This window comes from Solea solea, chromosome 18, assembly GCF_958295425.1.
Source record: "Solea solea chromosome 18, fSolSol10.1, whole genome shotgun sequence".
Taxonomy (NCBI): domain Eukaryota; kingdom Metazoa; phylum Chordata; class Actinopteri; order Pleuronectiformes; family Soleidae; genus Solea; species Solea solea.
The window spans coordinates 6,045,988-6,055,415 of record NC_081151.1 but is presented as its reverse complement, the minus strand read 5'-3'; the positions used below and the strand labels follow the sequence as shown (position 1 = coordinate 6,055,415).

Genomic DNA, 9,428 nt, shown 5'->3' with positions numbered 1-9,428 from the left:
GTGTGACGCGCGCGGACGCTGCTTCGGTGTAAGTTAAAAAACATGTAAATAAGAATTGTGAATTATTCAAAAAGACGGCTGGCTCGCACATGGCGGCGTCCCCCCCGTCATGCTTGTGTAATCTCGGGAAGCGAAGGCCGAGTCGGTCCAAGACCCAGACGGTTTGGTTTTTCCACACAAATGCAATTAATTCCTGTGAAATGATGACATCACGTCCACACACACACACACACACACTCACACACGCGTGTACGGCTGTGGTGAGCTCAGAGGAGATGAGGTTAACCCTTTAACACCTAAGCCTTTAACTTATTTTAAACGTTAGTGATCACGCACGCACGGATCTGTGCCACAGGTGCACCCATGGTCAATTTGCCGTGGGAATAATACACAACTCCTTATATGGACATCCTGGGGCGGGGTGTTCACAGGTCACATATTCAGGCTTTAAAAAATGTGTTGTTGAGTCAAAGTTATGATTCATTTTCTATCACGTTTTTAGTCATGATATAAAGTAGCAATAATTGTGCAGAAGTTAATCTAACGTTTGTCAGATTATAAACGTTACATATCCACAATTATTTTTGTTGAATGTCGCCAGAGAACGAGTTCCACACGGACAGCGACTCTGGTCTGTTGAGCTGTCGCTTCAAAACTCAGTAGCCAATCAGCAGGCAGCTTTCTAAGGCCCGCCCACAAACAAAAAACCACTACGCAAAGAACAAATCAGGGAGCGCAAAGAACAAGTGTATTTTCAAACAATAGAATACAATATTTTTGAAGTTTTTGAAGTTTTTTTTGCTTCTTAAAAAGTGTTGTTTGGAAATATTGACACAAATCTAATTCCATAGGGTTAAAGCACAAGAATGTGCAGGACGTTGCAGAAAGAGTTGCTGGGCTCCTGACACAAGTGACGGCCGCCTGACATAATATTTCAAATTATAAGTTATGACAGGTTTGAGGAGGAGGAGGAGGAGGAGGATCTTCATAGATCCACATCCTGCTGGGAAATCATGGACACTGTGAGAGCACAGAGTCACACAGGTGACTCCAGCCTGACTTAACACACATCCCATCATCATCATCATCATCATCGTCGTCCCAAAACCACTGAGGGAAAACACAACTCTCTCATTTACCATCGGCCACAACTCCACTGCTGCTGCTTTCACACCCCCGAGGCCTCAGATTGAGCCTGATCTTAGTGATTAAAGCTTCATTTAAGGAACATGTGTGAATCAGGGCCTGGTCACGTGACTCTGCCTCTATTACCACAACAACCACCACCAGCAGCAGCAGCAGCAGTGAATACAGGCCTGCGAAACTGCATGTAAACCTCTGGAGAGAGAGAGAGAGAGGGAGATAAAAAAACAGTGAGAGGGGGGAGAAAAACCACACAGTCAGCTGCTGGTGGAGACGTGTGTGTGTGTGTGTGTGGAAACACGCCTCTGTTCTCCACTCGTGGATGTGATTAGTCAAAACATGTTCCACTGTAATCGCCCGTGGGAATCACGTAAACATCCCTGACACGTCGTTTGGGGCTGAATTAAGAGGCGAAGAGCAGCAGGACTCAGTGCTGACCACTAGCGGTGGCCACGCGAGAGGCAGCGTGAACCACAGGTACTGGTTGGTCTGATGGTTGTCGGACAACTTGAGGTGTTCTCCTAATTGACTCGGTGGGAGATTTTAAGTGTAATTGGCCTGTGATGGGAACGAGGAAGCTGCAGTAAAGCTGCACTAAATACAATACTTTATTCACCGTTTAATTCAAGGCAGATTTATTCATAAAAAAGAAAAAGAAAAGAAAACCTTAACAGCATAACATAAGATGACTGAAAGTGTTAAAATAGGTACAAATACAATCATGATAGATACATTAAAAATGGAATAAAGGGACAATATTGTAATAGACAATATAGGTAAAATGAATCCAAGATATCTAAAATAATAACATTTTATAGGTATTTATATGTTTATACAGAAACCTAAGCTTGTTTTGTGTAAATAAGAGATAAAATATCAAGATTTTATAGTGAAATACCACACTTTACATCACACTGTTTCTTTATTTGTATTTCACCTTTTGACGCAGATATGTATTCAGCCAGTCACATGACATCAGCTGACCTGTCCAGTTCAACCAGTTCAAACTGAGCATCGTCGTGGGGGTCAAAGGTCATTTAAGAGACTTTCAACAAGGCATGGTTGGTCTAAGTATTTCAAACTGTTGATCCACTGGGATTTCCTCGAGAAAAAAAACATCTCAGAAAGGCAATAATAACTCAAATAACCACCTGTTTATTAGACGTCCTGTGTGCCTAATAAAATGGCTCTTGGTTGTAGATTTCCCTCCAAAATCAATATTTCACATATTTCACAAAACTTACAACAGACATTTTTTAAAGAAATGGCTTTTAGTAAAAGTAATTTCCCTTTCTTTTCTTTTTTTAATGATTTAATAAGATATGTAATTGGAATTCATGCACACTGCTGACCTGCCCATTACTTAAGAGATTAAACCGACATTAGTGTTGGGACAGAATCGCTCACTTTGACCACTTATATAATTAACCCTATGAATCAGCCATGAATTCGACCACTTTACGAGCGCGGGAGCGTTAGATTTTGATGTTACATTAATGCTTTCTCTTTTTTTAGCGTCTATAAATGATGATTCATTTCAAGAGACTTGTTAGTGCTGAAGTGATGGGTGAAAAAAAAAGCATACTTTTAGTTTGCCGTAAATAGCACAGAGCAGTTTAGTCCCTCTGAGAGCCCTATCATTTCCTTTTTGTCGTGTTTAGTGGTTGATATTACCAAACACATTCATAAATAATCAAGTTAGTACAAAGTAAAAACCTACACAGACAATCTGGAGCCCTGTGGGCTACAGTCTGGGCCAGCGTGGTAATCCATCTCTGCCTGGTACAGAACAGTGCGTTGTGTTTAATGCACTTTTTCATAGGTTTGGGGTTTTTTAGCCTGTAAATGAATCTTTGGAGGCAAACTAAAGGACTCCAGTTAGATACATGCGGGGTAGCGTACTGTTGCGCTTTATCAAATGATTTCCTGACGCGTTAAAGTGAGTTTCAGATTCAGATTCAGACAACCGTATTGATCGCCAGGAAGGGAAATCCATATTCATGTTTTGTGCTCAAACATGACGTCTGGATGATTTCCAGAGAGATGGGTAGATGGGTCTGGAGTTTGCTGTTCTCATGTGGAATATGATGCAGAAGGATTTCCAGAGAACTTGCGTTCACACACACACACACACACACACACAGGTCCTCCAGACCATCTCTGGAGGACCTGTGTTTCTCAAACTTTGTTTGTTCCTTCCTTCCTTCCTTCCTACCTTCCGGCCTACCTACCTACCTACCTACCTACCTACCTTCCTTCCTACCTTATATCCATCATCATTCCATCCATCTACCAACCTTCTGTCCTTACTACCTACCTACCTACCTACTTAACTTCCTTCCTTTTATCTATCATCGATCTGTCTGTCTGTCTGTCTGTCTGTCTATCTATCTATCTATCTATCTATCTATCTATCTATCTATTGACCACTTGCTATTGGCTGCTGGCGGGTGACGCGGTCGTTACGTGTGAACCAATAAATTAAACAGACTCTCCCTTTCACAGTGTTTTCAGAGAGAGAGAGAGAGAGCGCGCGCGAGAGAGAGAGCGAGCGAGCGAGTGAGGGAGAGAGAGAGAGAGCGAGGGAGAGAGCGAGCGAGCGAGTGAGCGAGTGAGGGAGAGCGAGGGAGAGAGCGAGCGAGCGAGTGAGGGAGAGAGAGAGCGAGGGAGAGAGAGAAAGAGAGAGAGAGAGAGAGAGAGAGAGAGGTTGAAAAGGTACGTCTTCGCTCCACGCTTCATCCGGGGTACACGGCTCCATGGAGACGCAGAGAGCGAGTGAGTGAGTGAGTGAGTGAGTGCGGTGTGTGTGTGTTGTGAGGAGCACAAACCAAAGTAAAGTGAGCGGAGGAGACTCGGCAGAGAGCAAGGAGAACGGTGTCGTCTAACAATGAGTGTTTCGCGGTGTTGAACGATGAGCCAACTTCGCCGGTCGCCTCGAAGCGGAGCGAGACACTCTTGAGCCCCGAAAACGAGAGCTTCCTGGCGGCGGAGGAGAAGGGGGAGAGAGCGAGTATGAAGAAGCCGAGCGCCCCGCTGCCTGTTATGGGCTTGACTGGGAAATGGTAGCGTACTGTGGGGACCGCACTTGGAAGGAACATGGTCGAGAGGAGCAGCAAATTCTTGTTGATCGTCGTCGGATCCGTGTGTTTCATGCTGATTCTCTATCAGTACGTGGCCCCCGGGGTGATCAATTTCGGCTCCCCGCACGGTTACTTCGCGGAGGAGGACGAGGGGGACATCTTCCCCACTCCGGACCCCCATTACGTTAAGAAATACTTCTTCCCCGTCAGGGACCTGGAGAGGACGATCGATTTCCAAATCAAAGGAGAGGACGTGATCGTGTTTTTGCACATCCAGAAGACCGGCGGGACTACCTTCGGCAGGCACCTGGTCCAGAATGTTCGCCTGGAGGTTCCGTGCGATTGCAGACCGGGCCAGAAGAAGTGTACCTGCTACCGGCCCAACCGCAAAGAGACCTGGCTCTTCTCCCGGTTCTCCACGGGCTGGAGCTGCGGCTTGCACGCCGACTGGACCGAGCTGACCAACTGTGTTCCGGGGGTCCTCAACAAGAAGGAGAGCAAGCAGAAAAACCTAAGGTAAGAGCTCGCACTTTGTTTGGTTTTGGGCTTTTGTGTCAGACACAGAAGCGTGAGGTTGAAGTTTAAAAACCCGTGGTCGATGAACCAGCTCCCCTCTGACCTTTAAAGTGCTGCAACTTTACAACTGGAGCTTTTTCGATCATGAGGGCTGCACGATTAATCGATATCGCAATGCACGAGTGCAAAATCCAAATCCAAGCACACAAGAAATTCTGCAGTGCAGCAGGAATTTAAAAAAAATGTGTTTTGTTTGTGGACAGACTAAAACCTTTCAAATCTTTCTAATTTATTGCTACATATCAATGAAAAATATGACGATAAGTCATTGTCATTCTAAATGAATCTATCTTCTATGCACATTAACATACATGTTGGAATAAGTTCACATCTTTTAGGTCTCATCATGGCCATAGAATATAGAGAAATTCATGTTTTGATAGCAAAATCACACTTGGATATCCCCCCCAAAGCCATAGTTTCAAGTTCACATGGACAGAAACCTCACAGAGTTTTTATTATCTATCTATCTATATATATATACAGTATATTGAACTGTTGCTGTATTGCCAATGGAGGAAGATAGATGATATGATATGATATGATAGATGTACTAAAACAAACCCAGAAAGATGTGACTGTAGTTAAAAACACAAAATGGCACCAAATAAAAGAAACACTGTTTTAAACACTGAATACATATCAATAAACATACAGTTATCAAGTTATGGGTCTTATCTGCTTTGACACACCTACTTGTTGTTGCATTATTCATTACATCATTCCCCTCCAGAGGCAGTCATATTAGGTTTAATCAGGTGGTAAATATTGATCAATTCCATGCAAAATGTCAGATATTTATTAAAGGTTGATTTTTCTTTTTGCTCCTGAGTGACAGATGAAGAAACCACTTAATTGTGCCTGTCAAACTTCTTTCTGGGCAGAAACATTTCCGCAAATCTGGGCTAAAACCTCTTGTTATGTCGCTATGAAAGACAGGTCATTTGCAAGATATATAATCGTTGAATTCAGAGCTTCAATGTTGGTCACCAACTGACTATTTTCACTATTTTTTATGCTGTTTGAACAAATATTTTCTGACATCTTATTGACCAAACAACAACTGAATGGACAGATGAATAGATTATAGTTTCATTTTGTTGCAGCTCTAATCGAATCATTGCCATTTTTAGTCCACTTTAAATCAGAGGATCGTTAATGGTGTAATAATCCCATAAGTGAATACTTCAAACACAGTCTGCTCTCTCCAATCCCACATTATTCACCTCGTTATTGTTCGGGTTGTGAGGTTTGTCTCGTCCTGTGGGTCGTCTTTGTTGTCGTTATGAGAAGAAGAAGACGAGGCGGAATTGTGTGTGTGTGTGTGTGTGTGTGTGGAGGGATACAGAGACAAGACGTTGATTGACAATTCAGTGGTGTGCTGTCTGTCACAGGAACTCCGTGGCGTCTCTGACAACTGTTGATGGGTGCCAGTATCGGGGTGCCCCCCCCCACACTGAATCACATAGGGAGATTTGCTAGAATACATATCAGGCAGCGCGGTGCATCCAGGAAAAACACTTTCACGCAGTGATGATCCCTCACGTTGACTGCTGGGTTTTTTCGAGACGCGACACACATTCTTATTAAGTTATAACCTCTCCATGCCTCCTCATTGTTGTTGCCAACATATTGCATCCCTCACCCAGACATATTGACAGCTGTATCAACTTCCATTTCACTGCACCCTTGTGGTTAACGCGTGCGCTTGTTGAGCGGGGCAGAGTCTTTGTCTTGTCTGAGCTGGCTCGATATTTAATTTTGGCTGTGGATGATCAATAGGACAAAAAAAGAGGGTTAGAGATATGAGGGGTTTTGAAGAAAGGAGCATTTGTCTGTCTGTCTGTCTGTCTGTCTGTATCTGTCTGGCAGGCAGGCAGGCAGGCGTGGTGGAGATGTCAGGCCGGCTGCTCTTCTTCCCATGGCTGCTTAAAGTGGGGATCAGAGCTGCAGGCTGGGCAGGGCAGGGGCTCGGTTGGTAGGGGGGGGGGGAAGGTGGAGGGACCCCGCGGGGGTTTGGCTCCGCTCTAATCCGGGTGATTATTACCGCTGGGACACACAATCATACACACACACAAGCCCTGGTATTTGCTGCTGGCGTCAGTCCCGACTCCCGCGCTCTCCCCCCCGGTCAGAGGTGATAACGCGTCCGGCCATTCTGCATGGTGCTGAGATATCACAGTGGTTGCAGGATAAACGGTCTTTCATCACTCTGTGAGCACTTTTTCAAAAGCCTTAATGTGTGTGTGAGAGGGAGAGTGTGTATGTACAAGAGTGTCTGTGTTTGTGTGCACCTGAAGAAGCCGCAGGAACAGAAAGAGAAAGAGAGAGACAGGGAGGCAGAGGAGAAGAGAGAGTCCTACTCCTGTATGTGCGAGTGTGAGCGCAGCACAGAGAGGATCTCGCCCCTGGTATAATCAACTATCCTATCACTCCTGACAGAAGAAACAAGGGACTATAAGCTTAATGGCACCCTGAAGAAAAACAAAGCTGCTCCATATTACACACACACACAGCTCCACTTCCTCAGGGAGGAGGAGTGAATCGCTGCAGCTATGAACTCTGAAGAGAAACTGCAAACACACTCTCTGTTAATCTTCCTATTTTTGTTTCTCTTCTTCTTTTTTTCCTCTCTCTCTCTCTCTCTCTCTCTGCGTGTGCTTCTGTGTGAGTGTGTTTTAAGTCCATGGGTCCCTCTTTGTTTGGCTCCCTTGTGTCAGTGTGGCAGTGCTTGTTCAGGGACATTTGTCTTGAGGGCAGTAGCAGTGTGGTGAGGAGGCCGGAGCAAGTGTGAAAAAGATCATCTGTGTTTACAGAGCTGTGGCGAGGCCCGGGATTTCTTGGCACTGCGTTGTGTGTCTGTGTGTGTGTGTGTGTGTGTGTGTGTGTCTTGCTTTCAAGTCGGGGGCCGTGCGTACTGTCAGTCCGGTGGAGACAAACAGTCGTGTTGCCGCAGAAGCTGACACGCCACATACCTGCCCACATAGCAGGGCAGAGTGGTTTTGGAGTTGTGTCTTTTTTAAACAAGGTAAAGAAAAAGACGACGCAGCCTAACTAGAAATCACTGACCACGCAGCAGCAGCAGCAGCAGCAGCAGTCGTCATAGTGCAGAGATCCAGCATCTATCTCTATCTACGGCTCATCTCTCGTCCAACTGTCATTTGACACAAATGCTGCAAAAAAAATCACATTTATCAGCCACATACTGAAAAGCAAAAAGCAAATCTATTCATGAATTGATCAGCGCTGCACAAAATACAGTTGACATTATGTTTTAATTTGATTATGAAAACCAATAAACATGCGTATTCTATTTCTATTTATCATCACCAACACTTGTACTGCCCTTGTATCTTGGTTATTGTTCATTTATCCCTGAAGATCGCTTTCTTTAGGAGAAACATTGGTTATATAAGTCCTTTTATGAGTGATAAACATGTCCTAGGAAGAAAAGGAACATTAAAGAAGGCTCGCATTGCCAGTTTTCAAACATAGAACACCTAAAAACTCCATTTGAGAACTTCGAAGTGTGTCCGTTACCCTTTAAATCAGCGAGAAACGGCCTCTCTGATATTAGTGAGGTTGTAAAAATCATTTCTCATTGACTAAAAGGCTGATTGAACTGTTTTGTATCGGTACTGTAACTTTACAGAGTCAGTATCATTATAATTTGTGTTTTTGAAAATGGGAGCATTAAAAATGCTTTTTTTTGAGACACTGGGGGAAGCTGCGTGAGAGTGGGGGGGGGGGGGGGGGAGAATGCTACAATGGATTAAGCTCAGTTTGGTCTGGAGACAAATGTGTCCGCTTTAGAGGAAGGGCGCATTAAGTGGGAGCGAGCGGCAGCAAGATGAATGCTTAGCAATAGGAGAGACAGGTCTGGCTTTGATTGGTGGAGAGATGAGATGGAGACCAACAGTGGCACCGTGGGAGAGAGGAAGTTGGAGTCTGCAGTCGGCGACGCTCGGGACTGGATTTGTCATTTCTCACCTTTCATATCAGTTTTACTGTTCGTCGCTGATCCCCGGGGACACACTGACACACACACTTGTCGAACACACACACACGCGTGCACTAATGAGTGTGTAAAACAAACACACAATCTAATGTAAGGCCTTGAAATGGGGCTTCTAATTGGTTAAGGAGGTTCCTATCACTTTGCTCAAATTAGAGCCTCACACTCAGATGAGAATACCATCTGGTGTGTGTGTGTGTGTGTGTGTGTGTGTGTGTGTTAATCCTATGTCATGTCATAGAGCATCTTGGTAAGCAAAGTGATGTGGCTAATTTTACTGCTCGCTATCTCAGTCCTCTCTCAAGATTTTTCTCTCCCTCTTTCCCGCCCTCTCCTTCCATCCTTTCCTGTGTCCTTGCCTCCTTGATGGTGTCACTGTCTAATCAAATAGCAGCTAGCTTTCCACACGGTGGCTCCATGGCCGGGGGCTCTATCTATCCGTCTCTCTCCCTCACTTTCACCCCTCTCTCTCTCTCTCTCGCTCCCTTCACCGCCGAGTGTGACGACCGCATTAGAGGAAATGTCTTTTCATGGAAGATTTGCTGCAATTTCCAAAATGGCCGCTTTGCCTAATGGACAACTGCCTTGATTCTAATGAATGATTACATGTATGA

At 44.8% G+C, this 9,428-nt stretch overlaps 1 protein-coding gene across 1 annotated transcript in view; it reads left to right on the top strand.

The window, feature by feature from the left end:
* The first annotated feature begins 3,851 nt into the window (after nucleotides 1–3,851).
* hs6st1a (heparan sulfate 6-O-sulfotransferase 1a) overlaps nucleotides 3,852–9,428 on the top strand; it is a 64,083-nt gene continuing 58,506 nt past the window's right edge. Inside the window, exon 1 of the mRNA XM_058615228.1 lies at nucleotides 3,852–4,739. Within this exon, the coding sequence (XP_058471211.1) occupies nucleotides 4,240–4,739 (500 nt within the window). The 5' untranslated portion in view covers nucleotides 3,852–4,239. The remainder of the gene's footprint in view (nucleotides 4,740–9,428) is intronic.